General features: G+C 33.9%; 1 protein-coding gene across 2 annotated transcripts in view; it reads right to left on the bottom strand.

Moving 5' to 3' along the window:
• ASCC3 (activating signal cointegrator 1 complex subunit 3) overlaps positions 1-18,055 on the bottom strand; it is a 249,556-nt gene that overhangs the window by 50,144 nt on the left and 181,357 nt on the right. For both annotated transcript variants that reach the window (XM_068184147.1, XM_068184148.1), the window contains exons 30-33: positions 16,245-16,387; positions 6,277-6,414; positions 6,053-6,173; positions 2,475-2,607 (exon numbers count right to left, since the gene is read on the bottom strand). In XM_068184147.1, coding sequence (XP_068040248.1) covers positions 2,475-2,607; positions 6,053-6,173; positions 6,277-6,414; positions 16,245-16,387 — 535 coding nt within the window. The remainder of the gene's footprint in view (positions 1-2,474; positions 2,608-6,052; positions 6,174-6,276; positions 6,415-16,244; positions 16,388-18,055) is intronic.

Here is an 18,055-nt window from a genome sequence, read left to right on the forward strand (position 1 = left end):
GGGGAATGTAATTGCAAGGTCAGTCATCTTCTTTACATGATACTGGAATGAAGCTCAAATTATTTTTTGATTGGACCAAGAATACACAAGTTTAAATCATTTGTGGAACATATTCAGATGGAGCTACTCAGTGGTAACTTCTGAATATTGTATGTTGACCATATGATCATGCTGATTTAATCCAATAGAGAATCATATGGAAAGACAAACAGGAAATGAAACAGTGGCAATAGCTTAGCTAGTACTTGACAAATACTTCAGTGCTATTAAAATTACATCAAAACTGCTTCCCCTGGATTTTGCCTCATCTTCATCCAACATTAAAAAAAAAACCAAAAACAAAAAAAAGAGCAGCTACTTTTACCCAGCAAGATCTTAACTCAGAAACAGAAAAAAAAAAGCCAGCTTAAAATGATTCTTAAAAAATAAAATACTCAGTATTTAAACAGAACAAAGACCTCCATTAGAGTATCTAATGAGATCATGCCTGGCTAGAGTTCAATCAGAGAATAGCAAATATCCTTAAGGTTCAACCTAATTTTTCTTGTATTATATCCTTTTTCTTCTCCCAATGTTCTTTTCCTGTTGCTAAAAGTAAAGAATAATCTGGCATGAGTAGCTGTTTTACTGCTCTGTACTGGTGACTGCATGCTTCTAAGGGTCAGAACTGCAGGCATTCTACACAGATTGCCCAACAGAAGCTGGACAGATGATTCAATAGCTATTCCATGATAATGGAATTCTGCATTTTCTTTTGTTTCTAATGTGCTGTGTTTCAGGCCCATAATCAGGGAGAGCACAAGGACTGTTACAAGTTGAGTACTCAACTCTTACAATTAATATGTAAACAATGGCTTTTAGAAAAAAGGTTAATTAAAAAACTGTGAAGTTTACTTTTACAAATTGGAAATACTACACAAAACTGATAAATCTGCTCTTTGGTAAAACAGATGGGAAAGCATTCCAAAACTAAACCCCCCCCCAAAAAAAATCCCAACCAGTATCTCTTTGAAGATATGAAATACTTGATCATGAAAGAGACCAAGACATACCTAAGTTATGTGGTTCACAACCTACAAACTTAGCAAGATTGTTATTAATATGTGACTCTTCATCTGCAAATTTATCAAATATTCTTTTTTTTATAATAAAAGATGGAATATATCAGAACTACAAAGTTAATATAAACACAAAAATGGAGGTACTAGTAACACAGAATATTTGTAGTCTTCCTTGTTCATGTCTTCCAAACATGAACAAAGATGTGATTACTACTGTTATATGGAAGACATGATTTCTTTCTTTTGAAACACCACTTCCCAAGGAATAGAGATATTTCTTAGTTTATGCCAATGCCATGCAGTCTGGATATATCATCAACATTTTAATCTCACCACTCTTTTGACTTATTAGCTATCATTTTGAAGAAGTTCAACTCCTGGACTTTTGTGCTAAGTGCAATTTCTCTGTTAAAAAAAAGTGTGGTTTCCTAAGGAAATGAAGTGTATGTTTCCACATTCTTTGTTTGCAAAAATTGTATGTCTGTCTGTGCACCACAGAAATTAACTTTCAAATAGACCAGTCTGTTTCAACTACATTTCAAAGGTGTATTGCACTCTCAAACTCCAACAAGTTTCCTGAGCAGATAGAGGTCCCATTATCACTTATGTTGAAGGATAAAGTTTCCTTAGGAGAACAATACTGTGAATTCTTCACCACTGAGAAAAGCTTTCAGTAATGTTCATGCTTTATTAGATGTCTGAGCACTGCTCCATGAAACATTCCTCTACAGGAGACCAATGTAACTAGTTCGGCTTCTCACTGAACAACTAAATACATAAAAAATATCAAAATCAAGGCACAAATTACATTACGTTGGACAGCAAGCTTTGCATCAACTAGGTTACAAGAGGCTAAAGGTGCTGTTTCTACACTTCTCACAAAAATCTTGCAATTTTATAGGGAAAGATATGTTAAAACTGTATTAGTAAGAGTTTATAACATGTAAACTTGAACTTCAAACTTTTTGAACTTTTGAGACTTTCAAGAATGTGATATCTATAATGACACAAATACTCTAGGTAAAAAGTGCTAGAAACTCACCTTGTTTTTTTTCCTATTAGTAACTTGTCACAGAATTTCAAAGAGGGTTCTGAGGATCATGGATAGTTGTCCTAAACACTGCCCTTGAAGAACAGTTTGTGCTTTCACACGTCTGAGACAACACCCAGAAATGGAGAGGAACTTGTGGTATTATTTGGGAATGAACTGATGAGCTAAGCAGTGCTTCAAACCTCGTGGAAGAAAGGATTTTTCTACATAAAGATGGGTAATTTCTTTTTTTAAATCGTCTTCCTCTTGACCCCAATATTTAGGACTTATCCAGCACAGGGGATTTTGTTTCCATTTCCTCTGTCCCTCATTTATAGTACTGTTTATAGTTTGATCAGCTTTTCTGATTGCTTTATCTTTACCTTGATTCCACTGGGAAAGGTTCATAAAGGAATTTTTTGTAGAAGTCTTTCTTAATATCATGAACTAGAATGACAGCTTTTCCTTGGTCATCGAACTGTGGTCTGCCAGCACGCCCCATCATCTGAAGCACATCTGCCAGAGAGACAATAATGTATAAACCAAATATTTGTTTGGATGTATAAATAAATGTATTTATGTTGGTATAATGTACAATATAGTTTTTTTGCATTACTTTGGCCTTGTCTGCCCTATTGGATTTGACATTTCTAAGTTTTATTCCATCTCAGATAAAGTTATGATGAACATCTTTCTGTCAGAGACAATCTTCTTGTACACTTAAAGAATCTAGATTGTGATAGAATCTAGAATTATATCTAATATTAATTGCCTTTACTCTCCTTCCATTCCACATCCATCCTTCATTTTTTCACATGCAATAAAGATGATGAGTAAGAGAACTCACGAATGCTATAATGACAATTGTCTATAATTTCCTTATTTTCAAATACTTGACTTCACACTTACACAAGTTCCTCATGTAGGCTTTTCTGCTAGATACAATTTCCTAGGTTTTGAGTACTTTAGAGATAAAATGGTATAGGCAATTTCTAATTACTGAGCACTATGATATTTACCACTTAAAAAAGTTGTATTAGTTATTAGCACTGGAGTAGAGATGGTTTCATATCGTATGTTGTCCCTACATCACATCATAATATACAAATTTAGAAGCTGGTTCAGACACGCTACCAAGACACCATTATTTGTAAATACTAATTAATGACTTCTATAAACACTGAAAATACTAGTTTATGCAAAAGATGCTCAACTTGCTACCTGCCCCCAAGGATAACCATGCTTATCATCTATTTGTTTGTGTTCTCTTCATTGGAGAAGTGCATAGGTTGTTTTGTGTCTCATTCACCAAGGCTCTGAATCCTCCTGGTACCTGCAACTCCTATTTAACTTAGAAGAAGCAATGGAAAGCAATAATAAGTTTTACATCTTTATTTTACAAGTTTTATTGTTTTGTGTATTCCATATGAGCTCTATCATACCTGCCCAGTATGTGGCTTGCAACACCTGGCATTTTGAAATGATTTATTTAAGTAAGTTTTTGGCCCAAAGCTCTGTTGAGGAAGGAGAATCCAGAAAGTAAATAATGGGATGCATCAACTGACCATAACAGGAGAAACAGACAGCCCAATTGTGAGTTTTTAGTAACACATTTTCACTTGTGTACTGACTTGTGTATAGAAAGCAATGTTTTTTATCAGTTTATTCCTTTTGTTAGCTAAGGAGTTACATTAAGATGTAAAATGAAACTAGTTTAAATCTGCTGCTTCTGAATAGGTATGTGCACAGGAGGGTGATGAAACAACTTCTTGCTATTCTGTGTGGTGAATTAAAATGTGCATAATACCATATAGGAAATGGACTTACAAAAAAGCATCAGGAAATTATTTTTGCCAATATCCACTATGTAATTATCCAAACTCAATATTTTCTTTACTGACTATATGTTGCTCGGCTGCTTTTAACCACTGGACTAAACTCCTGAAATATTAACTATGATCCAACTGGCTGACTAAATAAATGACTGTTAACTGAGAAAAAGTCCTCCCCAAAACCTCTGACTTCATTCAAAGAAGCATTCTTGCTTATTTTGAAATTGCTGAACACTCCAGAGTGATTCATTCTGCCCTCAGCTGTTTTCTTGGAACCAAATGAATTCCTGACACAGAAAGGTAACTTTACTAGGGAGAAGCCAAGTCATACCATGATGGAACATTGAAAGCATAACTTGAGGGCAGCATTAAAGATTGTATTGTTAAACTTTTGGAAGTATTTCAGAAAGAAATTAAGAAATTAATTACAGTTTCATTTTATTGCTGCAGCAAAACTGTACTACCTATCCCACAGAAGTTCCAGATGCATAAATACTCTCTAGAAAGTTAAAAATAAAAATGCTTTAGGAAAACCACACCATATGTTTCTTCATAAAATAAGGAATCTGCATTTTCTGTTGCAGTGCAGACAACAAAATCTGAATGCTTTCATCACAGATGATGGTATTCCATTCACCCCCTCCCCTGCCCCAAGTCTTACTGAAAATTCAGGAATTGAACAACACCCAGTGTTGAAGCTACCTGAATTAAAAATGGCAATAAAGAGTGAAAATATCAGCATTCCCTGAAGCCTTTGTGTGAGCTTGTACAACAGATTCCTCCAACAGCATAGTAAGTCTGCACTGTTTATTGAGTCTCTGATTTCTTTTAAATATATTATTTTCTCTGTTACTGATTTCTGACAGTGCCATGGATTCAACATAAAATTTGAAACTTCCGTTGATTTCTTTCCTCGCCACTTTTCCCCATTCAGTAATAAATGATCATCATGGCTCTCCCAGTCGGCATGAGCGCGATACGACTTCGCTGCAGAGACTGCTTTCCCTAAGTTCACATCAGCCAAAGTCTGTCACAAAATACAAGTGTGCATGGCTAAGATCCCAGGTCAGATCAGAATCTTTGAAAAAGAGAGTTGGTCTGGAAACTGATCCCAAGTTTCCTGCAGAGCACTAACCACTAAATTAAGCTCTATGATGGGTTATTTGAAGAAGTAACCCCTGTAGCATTTTCAGTTTGAGCTTTTTTTTTCATGTTACTAAGCTTCTCTTGATGAAAAGACAGTCCATGGCTAAAAAGATGCAAACTCTGTATTTACCTAACTAATACCACTTAGATTGTCCTTAGGTGTACACATCGCTAGCGTAGTATATGAACATTTAATAATAAACTTTCTCTTCAGAAAAGAGAAAGGGAAAACAGAACAGGAAACCTGGAATAAATTTAGCTTGTCCTCATTCTTCAAACTTAGTACCATCCAGATAAATATTCTCCCTGTCTGAATTCTGAAAAAAGATCTTCTATGGTTCACTTTCTTCAGCTTGCTGAAAACACTGCAGAACATTTTATGAAAACTGGAGTTTACCAGAGCCAGAAAGCAACAAAAGTTTGTATCAAGCCAGAAATTCAAATATTTAATTTAGCTGCTTATTTCTGAAGTATCCTTTATATCACTGAAGATACCAGGCCAGTTAAGGTTTTTTGTTTACTACCAAGAGACTATGTATACATTTTATTTTCTCATACATGTGTGATTCAACTGTTGCATTTCAAACCACGGCTAAGTTTGCTTTTAAAGATTTCTTTCTATTTAGAAAAGGTTTAAGAAATGAAAAAAAGACTCCACTCTTGAAAAGTTTCTTTTATACAATTACCTAGTTAACTAGATATGGAGACTAGGCTTTATATTGTCCCTTTAATTGTTTAATGTCTATTTTGGGTGATACACAATAAAGGAGTTTAGAATGAAAAAAAGATTTGTGAAACAGAAACACTTTCATTATTGTATAAAATCTTAAGAGTTCTCTGACAACTTGCATTAAACAAGGAAAAAACCCTTACCTCATCTCTCCTAGTCTTTATCCAAATTCAGTTACTAAATAATTCAGGTCATTTGCATGCGCTAGAAATATATTTCAGGATTTGAACATTTCCATAATTCATGTGAGTACCTGTAATGGGATAATCCACGTAACGCCTTGTTTTTCCATCGTAGTATTCTGTTCCTTTAACAATTACTAAATGAGCTGGAAAATTTACACCCCAAGCTAATGTGCTTGTGGCAATAAGAACCTAAGACAAAAAGAAAGATTAATGAGGTATATGTAACAAAAAGCCAACTTTTAAAATTCCATGTAAAACTCATTACAGCAGGATTCAAAAAGAACATGTGTACCTGGATTTTGCAGTTCACAAACAATTCTTCCACAGTTTTCCTGTCCCTTTCATGCAGACCCGCATGGTGCATGCCTATTCCAAAAGCAAGTGTCAGCTTCAGATTTGAATCTCTGACTGTGACTATAATGTCGTTCATCTGTAACAGAAAGAATAATTGCAGGCTTTAGAACAGATTACTAAGAAATTTTTAACTTTTAGCTTCCTTATCTTGATTTTTTATTTCTTTTTGTAGCAATGATAATTTGCTTTATGCTGTTTAAACAAGCAGGAAATCAGAGCCTTCTTCAGTTTCTGAAAAGACTGGTTTTGTTTAAAAAAGTACTGTATTAACAATGGGGGTGGAATACAAAATGCACATGACTTTATTGACATGCTAAGTAACACAGACAAGGAAATGAAAATGCTGAAAATATCTTGACAGGTCTCACAAATACTGTGCATTCTGTTCTGTGTTTGTTTAATGCAATCCCTAGTATCAAAGGGGTTAGGACTGGTATAAAAACATAGCAAATCCCTGCAACCAGTAACATAACAGCAGTCATGAAAAATAAATTTGGCTCTCTCTAATGCCTTTGAACAGATAAGACTATTCCTCAGTTTGATAATTTTGTAATTATTATTCATCAAGAAAGCTTCCTTTTCACATGCTGAAATGCAAATTAATTTGAATTTTTTTTTGAGTGTGAGTTTGTGATTTATAGACTCAAAGTCTGTAGTGAAATCCAACATCTATTAAGTGTGTTCATTTAAAACTTTCAGAAGTCCAGATAAAAAGCTATTTTTATTATTATTACTAATTATTTAAAATCTGATGTCAATAACTCCTGGAATCGTTTTTACTACTATCATTTAACTATCTTTCTTGCCTACATTTTCAAGTCATAAATTTGATAATAAGCTTATTTATCTTTGTATATGACCTCTGTGAAAAGCCTCTTAGTAATAATGAACAAAACTGTCTTGTTAAATAATTCTGCCATTCAAAATTATTTGTCTTGTTTTATTTCTAAGGCCATTTATTATTTTATGTGATTTTAATATAATTATAGCCAGGAATTTAAAAATTTAGGCTCTTATTAGTGGTTTCCTGGTGCCACCAGCAGTGGCATGATGATATTGCATACTTGGGGCAGAATCATTCATGGTCATAGGAGGTATAGCCAAGGTTAGAGAAAAAAACAGTAGTGCAGAACAAATTAGGGTAACTGAATAATTTGGACATAGTGTTCAGCCCCACCTCAGACTGAGTTCTCCAAAGGACTGAGATATGATAGCATCATACGACTACAGTGATACCTTAATTTCTACGTAGGACTCTGAGGTGTTTCACTTCTGATGTTCAAGATTGTAACCTCTCAAAATATTTCCTGTGTTTTATAATTCTCACATCTTAATGTGAATAAAATGATTCACATCTCTAAACTCAAGTAACATGTTGCTACTAATATAAAAAGAATCCTTAAAAGGTACAAAAAAAATCTAGAGAATATAACAGACCATACTGAGAATTTTAAAACAAACAAACAACATAGATTTTGTAAATCAATCAATTTTGTCAGGAAGAGTAAATTGCAAAGCATTTAAAAAGTCTATTTGTTGAAGTAATCTTGACTAACAGAACCACAACTGATGGCAGTAACAGGGAAACTAATTAAAAAAAGTCATTGTTCAACTTTTGACAGATCTATTTCATCTGTCAATGGAAGCTCCTAAACTTTATTTCCCCTCACAGTGCAGTTGCCTGGACGTTCCTAAGAGTTTCCTGTACCATAGGACATGGAAAGTTTGTTGTATAAACTGATCTAGCACATATAAAAGAAAAGGGTGCTTACAAGAGTGAAAGGGTCCATAAAACACTGAAAAGGAAGGGAGCAGAAAGGAAGAAACCCAATGAATTGAGAATAAGTCCATTTAGGAAAGGGAAGCAAGAAAAGGGGTAGATAAGTCGAAGAGAGTAAAGAGATGAATGAAAGGAGGATATGTTAAAGGATAAAGTTTTTCTATCTAGATACCATCAGCAAACCTTTGATTTCTCTAGTCAACAAGTAGACATGTGACTTCAGTGCAGACAGCATGAATTATGACCCATCCTAAAGAGTTGTTTTTCTAAGATTAAAAAATATCTGGATAAAATGGGAACACATATACTGTTTTCTCTACAATTATGACCATCAACATATAATACTAAAAATATTATTAAACTTATTAATGATTTTTTTACTACAGGTTTATTAATTGGTACTAGTACTGCATAGGCTCCTTGTGCCTATGTACACACTTTAAGAAATGATAACTATGTGTATTTATTGAAGAGAAAATTAGGGCGAAAAAAGCAGAAAACAAAATTGGTAAATATGTGAAAAGCAAAAAAATGTATTTAGAGTTTAGTCGGTTTCTGCATTCAAGAATTGACAAAAGATACTACATTGCTGAATTAATTTTTCTTCTCCCCAACACGAATCAGCACCTTATGATAGTCATGTCTTTAACATAAGGGAACAAGCAAATTCCTAAGACAATAATTTCATTATTCACATTAAAAGAACATGATATTGGGAAAATAATGAATCTAAACCACCTTTTCCTCTAGAACAGTACAGGGATCAAGTTAGCTGATTTGGATTAGTCTATAGTGATTAGACTGCTCCCTTCAGCACACATGGCTTTTACACTGGGAGCTATTTCCAGCACACAACCTGAGGTAAACCTTTCTGCCATAGAGTTGCCAGCACAAAACATCCTAATTTCACACTGCTGGGAATTTATTCAAAGATGTTCTTCTTGCTTTTACAATCAGCGGTGGTTATTTTTTTTCCCCTCTGACTCGTATTACAGCGGTGGCCTGTGGTGCTGTTAGTCATACCTGCAAAGCAGTGTAATTTACCACAGGAAAACTAAAGAACCCTTAGCAGGAGCACTGGCACATGTACTGCTATCCTGTCATTTTAGCAGCAGGGAATCCTAGTCATTTTTAGCTGACCCCTTACTTTCACATAAATCACTGTAATAAACATAACTGTTTTACCCATAGGCACAAACCAAGGCTTAAAATTCTCATGACAATTTATTTAAAAATGTAACTCCCTTATGTCAGTGTAGTGTAAGAATATTATAACTTTCTATTAAGAAATAATGGTACAATTAATAGGTTCATTAACCAGAAACAGACACAGCACTGTGACTATAAAACAAATCTAACATTTCTGAATTGTTATGACTCAATTACTATTTATCTTTCTGAAAACAACTGTCATGTAGTTTTACTCACAGAAGGATAAATGAAATCTGTGTTATCTTAAGAACAGAAAAAATATATTAAAATAATATAAGGAAATACACATTGTACTGGCATTAAAAAAGCCCTGTACAACACCAATGCAGGGAACTTAATGCCAGGAAGAGATTTTTCCCTGGACTCATACACAAGCAGGATCAGGCACAGGCTGAAAGGTTTGGCTATCTTTCATAGCTTTTTTTTTTTTGATGAACAAAGAAAAATATCTCCTGAAAACCAATTTGGGAACCTGGTAGCACTGCAAAATATTTATTCTAAAAAATAAACTTTATTTCTACATTTTCTATTCTAATTCCTAAACAAACCAGATTTTTCTCAAACTACTAAGTAGTAATTTTCTTTGTTCCTGCACATATGTAAACTGTTGAACCATTTACTTTAAGCTAATAGAACTTTTTTTTATATATTTTAAATTTATTATACTTAAAAAGCTTTTGTAGAAAGATAGGATTCCATTTAAGCAGATACATTACCCTGTGCCTGAAATACATTCCAGTCAGAGTATAATTCAGCAAGTTGATGACAATGCTGGCTCCAAAAGAAAGGAGGAGACCAGATTGGACAAGAATGAGCTAACAGATTGTGCAGCCCAATTCTGTCCCTTTGAGTGTGATATATTGTTTCAAGATGCTAAAACCCCATACTTTCTCAAAGCATATCTGTTGTGCTGGTTTTCCCATTTTCACAGAATCCTCATTATTAGTACTCTCTACTCTTTTCAAAGCACGTCAGACTCAGACCATATGCCACTGAATAATGCTTATCAATTGTCTAAAATGCCCAATAGAAGAAAGATCTGCCAAACAAAAGAATCGTGAAAGTTATGAAGTCTTTTACAAAAATAATTACATATTTCACATCTGCTACAGATGTTAAGTGAAATAAAAACATCTCCTTGTTATAACTAAATGTTAATTTTTATGACACACTTTTGTGTCATAAAACCAACATCTTGTAGAAGGAAGCTGAACTTCTATAATGACTGAAACACTTAGAAATCATTCTTGGGTACCCTCCTGATCTTTAAAGGCAGGAAAAAAAAATAATCTTAAGAAAATATTTTTGATGAAGAATTGGCTTATACTTCAGAGCTATCCCACACAGAACAAGCTGCCTAAAACAACTCAAATAATATAATTCAAGGAACATTTTCAAATGTGTTTTAAACAGTTGAGAAATATTATTAAGTCATATTTAAGATTATATAATAATATAATAAAGAATACTAATATAATAAAACATTTAACACTAAAAGACACATCTAAATGACTGCAATATGCCCGTTCATGACAGAGACCAGATTCTACTGTTCCTGTTTTACAGCACAACATTACCTCAAAACATTAACATGGAGATAATAGGTTGTTTGATTTACAGGTTAGGGAAGGAAAAGCCATCTTTTGTCTTTCCAAGAATTTTTAAGATTTTTTTTTTGTTTGTTTGTTTTGGGTTTTTTCTTTGTTTTTTTTTTTACTAACAATGAAAACTGACTATTGGTAAAATTTAATTCCCTTTCACACATACAGCTATGTGTATTTCCACACAGTATACAAACACACACATACTTATCCATAATTATTGCACACATGTTTATACACTCACATGTCTGAAATGGCAAAATCAGGATGGCTCTGATTCATTCTTCTAGAGTCAATGAATGCCCTTCATTCAAGAGCCCTTGAATTCTGTGGAAGCAAACTATTGCCTGATATGGATGCTATGGAATATTACTGCAGGTATCTCTGTGCTAAAGGATATAAGTTATTTCTAGAGGTTTCATAAAGAGCAGTCTTAACAAGATGCAGATGGCCAAATGATGCACAAAGCAGAATGCAAAAACCATTGTGGGTAAAGTTAAAACTATATACACTGGTACATTTCTTCTCCCTCGTTGCACTGTAAATATTAAAGAAGAATAAATCCAAGTATCTGGACAAGGAATAAATTTTAAAGAAACTCCACCAAACAAATAAGAAAACACCCTGCTTGTCTGCTGGTGAGAACTGCATTCTAACTTCAAACAATAAACCATAAATACTACTTTTGTACTTTTGTTTTAGGTTAAAAACAAAAGGCTGTAAAAACATTAGAGAAAAATAAATAAACTGAAAACTTGATTCTAATAAATTATGTTGTAAAAAGATTGCAACATCTTCTGCCACCACAGATGTAGATGCAATTTCTGACAGAGAAGGACTTGTTCCACTTTAGTCAGCTCCTAATGTAGAACAGTATAACTGATCTTACCCAAGCTGACCATCAGAAACTGGTGGCACTGTCAGATTATCCGAAACGATAATCTGAGCTATTGTCCCTTTTAACAAGATAAGTAATGGCTTGTAAGCTTGAACATGACAGTCCTAGCTGACAAGTCCAAATTAGAATTTTAGCCAGTAAGTGTATAATTAAAAATCCTCTAATGATTATACAAAAAAAACAGGGTAAGCATAGCATTTTCTTTTTCCATGGGCATGCTGGCATCAAAGAACAAGAAAAAGAAATGAAGAACCACTCTATTTATAGATGCAGTCTCCTCCTTGAGATGCACTGCCCATTCACATTTCTGTGATGATGCACCTGTGCCTCAAAAGCATGACTGGGGGAAGCTGCTGCTTCTTCAGTCTTTGTTGAAAAATAAACTCAGTCTTGGAACACATTGTAAGAGAGAGAAATTTTGGAATGCATATGGACAATGCAACTTACAGAAAAATTAAAAAAACATCTCAAAGGCTCTAAACTATTATTTTTTCTCTTGAGACTGCCCACTCATACTCTGGATGAACTGTAGCAGTGTTGCTTAAATCCTGAAGAATGTCTGCATGTGCAGTTGGAAAATGTAGGGATGAGCTTTAAAGCATCAGCTACAAATCCTGGTATGTAGGGTATTTTAAACATCATTGGAGGTTTCCTTGGTCAGACTAAAGTATATGTAATGCATCAGTGAGTGGCCATTTCTTCACAAAAAAGCATGCACAGAGCCTGAAACTTAGTTGGATAGGATCTATGAAACAAATTTAACTATTTTAGTGCAGCAATAGGTCCAGCAGAACTGCAAAACTTAGTAGTATTAGAAACAACAATTTTCATTAAGTACTGGCCAGTTTTATGAAGATTGACTGCTGTCTCAACTTTCTGAATACCTTTCAACTTTCTGAATACTGTAATGGGTATGAGCCAAAACCTGCATATCAGACATGGAATTCAAGGAAAATGTCCAGGAAGAACCATTCCCAAAACCTAATGAAGCTGCCTATAAGATGTATATTTTTCAGTAGATGCCTGTATAACAAAATTCCTTCTCAACTATAATTCAGTTGCACCTGTTAGATAATGACTCCTGTGAGGGAAAGAACATCTTGCATGACTTCTCCATGATCCAGGCATGCTGTTATCTACTTTAGTGGCAACAGTTGAAGGGTTGTTTCTATATGTCAATTCTACATACAAATATGTTTTCCAGAAGGTTCATGCAAATTCATGTCATTTGAAATATAACTGATTGATATGCTGCCTGAATTTGATATTTGGAGCTGGGTGGCAAAAATGGAAGTGGATTTGCCTGTTATCTGAGAGTACTGTGAAAAGCAGCCTGGAAGTTTGTGAACAGACTCATTCATCACAAGCTTCAAACAAGAGCCTGGTTTACCACCACAGAGAGAATCTCTTCAGAGAAGATGAGTGAAGCTAACACAATGGCATAGCTGATAAACACAGATCTAGTATTGGTAGCAACACATAAACAAAGAACCAGTACTGGTCTCTGCTGTATTCCAGTCTCTTCCCCACAAGACCTGAATCTCTCTGATACCATCACAAAGAAGAACAAGGAAAAAACGTATTTAGTGGCTGTAAAAATCTGTCTCTACCTCAACATCAGTCCTTTAGAAGCTATTATGGATGGCATTGTTTTAGAACATTTCAAGAAGCCTTAAGAAATCTACCGGGAAGCTAACATAAACAGACAAACTTTTAGCCATCATGTAGCAAACCCAATTACACCCTTAAACAAAATTTATTAATGAGTTCTCAAAGGAATCTTATGTTAGCCAAAATTAATATTATACAAATAAGGGTGACTGAAGAAAAATGCCATGGTTTGCTGTACAGCTTGCTAACTTTGTATACACCCATGAAAAAATCTCTTATATCTCAAAATACTTCACAGTTAAGAATTACAACTATTTTGAAAATAAAGTTATCTGTCTGTAAGTCTCCCTAAAGGAATAGTGGTTGGCAAAAAAAAAAAAAAAAAAAAAAGCCAAACGTGAAAAACTGACAGGAAAAAAAGTTGTTTAAAAGGCCACAAAATTTAATTCTTCTGACTGGTCCATTTTAATCCCATATGGAATTGAGAAACACTTGAAATTTTGGAAAATGGTTTAAGACATGGAATGCCTGCTATAAAGTATTTGCTAGTTCTACTTTTCAAACTTAAAAATTTTATAGTGGTCTGGAGAGAATTTTGTCTGTTTCACGTCTAATTCTGACTTTAATATTACTTGAGATTAAATTTTTAAAATTAGCCCCCCCCCAAAAATTATTATTAGTTTCTATTATTATTAGATTATTATCAAAGAATTGGGTAGCATATATACTATGTAGGTAGCACTACTAGAGCTTTGTCCTTTGCTTCAATGTCAAATGAAACTCAGGCTAATCATGTTCATTTAAAACACAAAACTACAAACTAGTCCCATAATTGCCCAAAGAAATGTCCACTTGAAATTGTGGGTACTTCAAACAGAATTGTGTTCTGCATAATAGTGGTAAGATATAACAACTTAGAACTTAATCCTCAGTCTTTTAAATTTACGTAATCAGAACTGAGTAACTTGGTAGGTATCTCATGCTCCAAATATTCAGCTTATTAATTCAAATACAAATCATATGCAAATGTTATTAAACTAATAAATGCAAAGTCTGCTTGTCCTTGTTGGCTTCTATTTCAAAACCTTCAGAGGCTTATTCTGAAACATGAAATTCAAAGACTCCTAATAGAAAACCCTTTTCCAGCAAGTGAAGAAGCTTCAGTTACAGTTCTTTTCAGAACAGCACTGGCTCCCAGGACATGGGGAAATTATATTAATGCAAGTCATTTAGGGCAAGCTCCCAGTGCATATTCTAATTGCAGGTGAGATTACTACAGTAAACCAGCACAAGGTACTAGAGTACTCTACTAAATAATAATAACTTGGATACAAAATGTTTCTATTAGGTTAAAGAAAACATTAAATAGAGATCATACAGCTAGAAAAGCACCATCAAGTTGAGATATGCTTTAGTAATAGTGGTTTATCAGCCAAGACAGCCATTTTCTATTTTAAAATCCATCCAAAACAGAAAGGATAAAGATGTTATGCTTTATCTCTGGGAAATCCCATTTTATCTTTTGGCAAAGAGCAAATAAACACAAATAATATAATCTAGAAACCTATACTTTTTTGTATATAATATTTATAATTGTAAAACATTATATATAAATGATATATTTATATGATATATTTGTATTATATATAAATATTCATACAGTATTCAACTTGGATTTTATATTTATGATTCCTGCATTTTGCTGTGTTTTGACCCTAAATTATCACAAAAATTCCTAGTAGGAGATTTGAAATAATTAGCAAAAGCTAGTCTTCAAAATCTAGAAAATCTGAATATAGACCAGAAAAACCTGTTTTGCAGCAATGATATAGTATAATCAGGACCATTAGTGTACAGTAAAATAAATAATACTGCATTCAGAGCAGGTGCTGAACTGAGTGAATTAAATATAATCTGGCATACAGTTTGAAGAATACAGATAAAAGAGAATATTGAAAGGTTGTTTATTATTTAGCCGCCATTCATGTTTTGCAGTAAACAAAGGAAGATTAAAAAAATGAAGAAAATGTAATTAAAGATTATATTGCTTGAAAAGGAATAAAAAACAAGCCTTTCCACTAGCATTGTTTAACATCTAAGTGTTTAGTTTAGCATCTAAGTGTTTGACTTTGCAATCTTTGCATTTTTAAAACAAAGATATTGGCAGAAGCTTTCTTTACTTCTTTTATATCATTGATTTATTTCATTGATATGCAAGACTCAACCATTGCTAAATGATTGGTTCTGCAGTATATCTGTCTATCTAGGAATATAGATGGAATATAGGAATATAGATGGATGCATGTATATACATAGGTACATATATTCACACAGATATATATGCAAATACATATACATAATGCATCTTACGAGAAGGATGATTTTTCTCTTAAAATGCTGAAAGAGATTTGGTTTAGATTTTAGCTTAACATCTATAAGTCACAGATGTCCAGCTGTAAACTTTAGAGAGCACTAGCCCTCTTTCTTTTAGTCTTTGTCTTATCTTGGTATCAAAGACTTGCACCATGTGATATATGTTGTCTGGGACCATGGAACTAGCATTAATAAGATATGCAGGAAAAAACAAAGATAAAAGAGTTTGTGCTCTGAAGTTCAGCTCTTGCACAGACGCTTCTATGGTCTTAATGCTGTCACTACTTTTAATACATAGGGAAATTTAGCATATGCACAACCCTTTCAAGATCTACCCTCAAACGACTCTTTTGTTTCATATGAATTTTTTTTCAAACAAACATCAATAAGATAGAAGCAAAGCACAAATGGGGAAGGTGAAATGATTCTACCTCTCTTTCATCCATCTTCAGCCATTGTTTGGGGTCATCCTCTGTGGCCAGGAAAGCTATGAGATCTAAGGCAGTAAGCCTTGTCTGACGTCTGGATGACACAAAAATAAGAACAGGCTTGGCTGGAGAATGACTCCGAATTGCTGTTGAGCAGAACAGAATTTGAGAATTAGACACTTTAATGACAAAAATGAGAGTTTCTCTTTTCAATCCCATGACAGCTGATAGACTTCCCTGCAGATGACATTGAGGTATGTCTACTGAGCCTCTATTCAGCTGGATGGATACAACTGAGGTGAGAATACACCACCTCGGAACCAAAGGCCATAAAACTACACTAGCTGAGTCTCAATTTCCCTTCAGCTACTTCAGTGAACACTGTAAGCTAATTCAGAGAACCAGTTAAGAAAAAAAAAAACCAACAATAAAACACCACAAAACCTGAACAAGCTTTCTAGACTTTAAGCTTGTGAATTTCTCTATCTCAGCCTAATACATATGTTAATGTTTTTTTCTACACTGTTGGGGTATGTTGTCTCAGACTCAGTGTCATGAAGATCTAAAATTTGCTTTCTGCCTGACCCAGAGCTCAAACTGCATAAACTCATGTCAGCCTACAGAGGATCATTTCAATCTACCAATATCAGAAAAGGTAAAAAAAGTGGAAAGTGACTTTTCAATAGCTGCTGTGAAAGTGGGCATTACAGTATGATAGAACTTTGTTTCTGTGCCAACTAACTAGTCTGATATATTTAAACCAATTATGATATCTTTAAACCAATTAGGTTTTAGGACTTTTTAAAATAGCTCAGCCCATCTTTGAAAAATTTCAGGTTGCAGTGAAATTTTTATGGTCTCAGGAATAATTATTGCCATGAAAATGCTAAAATAACCCTGACTGTATCATGTCAAAAAAGTCGGGAACAGAGCACACGATGAATCATATTTATACATATTTTCTAACATCAACAAGCACTAGAAGTATAAACAGGTGTACTGGAATTTCAAATACTCTCTCTAAACCACTTATAAATCAGTTTGTGTGTCTTCTCATGTAATTCTCATTCAAACAATTAAATTTATGTATTGTTAATTTCTGAAGACTATTTCATACTGCCCACCAGCACATATTATTCCACAGTTCATGAACACTACCCAGCATGTGCTCCTGCATATACACATGCAATGCAGTTGTGAAATTACTGAAATAGGATAATTCATGTGTATTTATATCTTACAACTATATATACCAATATATCCAAATATTTTAAAAGCCTAACATCTAATGGATTTTTGTTGCTTCAGGAACAGGTGTGGCAGAACAGCCAAAGACAGATTTATTGTTCATTAGTGTTTTTGTACAATGCTCTTGTGGAGGTGTAAATAATCCGAGCTGTCAAGATTGGTCTCTAGTCCACAATCAATACTTTGCTTCTGTCATAAGGCTAATTAAAGCAGCTAAAAAGTCCCCTCACAAATGTCACCTCACAGTCAACAGCAGTTCACACCACAAAATTTATACTGGAGGTTATTTTTAATTGATATAATAAATATTCCTTATGTAACCAAAACAAAACATGTTCAAATAAAATACAAGAGAGCTTTTCTTAAATCTATACTGCTTGCCAGCTTGGTTAAGAATAAAAAATTGGAAACAGAAGCATATCTGGATGCACTACAAATTTTGAATTTTATGGTTATTGCTTTGAAACTAGAATTATAGGAGGTTAGCCTGACTTGCAACTTCTGTTCACAATTTTTTTAATGCTAACATGCAGTGGTCCATATGAAAATACCTCAGCAGATTAATA

The sequence above is a fragment of the Anomalospiza imberbis genome, chromosome 3 (genome assembly GCF_031753505.1).
Source record: "Anomalospiza imberbis isolate Cuckoo-Finch-1a 21T00152 chromosome 3, ASM3175350v1, whole genome shotgun sequence".
NCBI lineage: Eukaryota > Metazoa > Chordata > Aves > Passeriformes > Viduidae > Anomalospiza > Anomalospiza imberbis.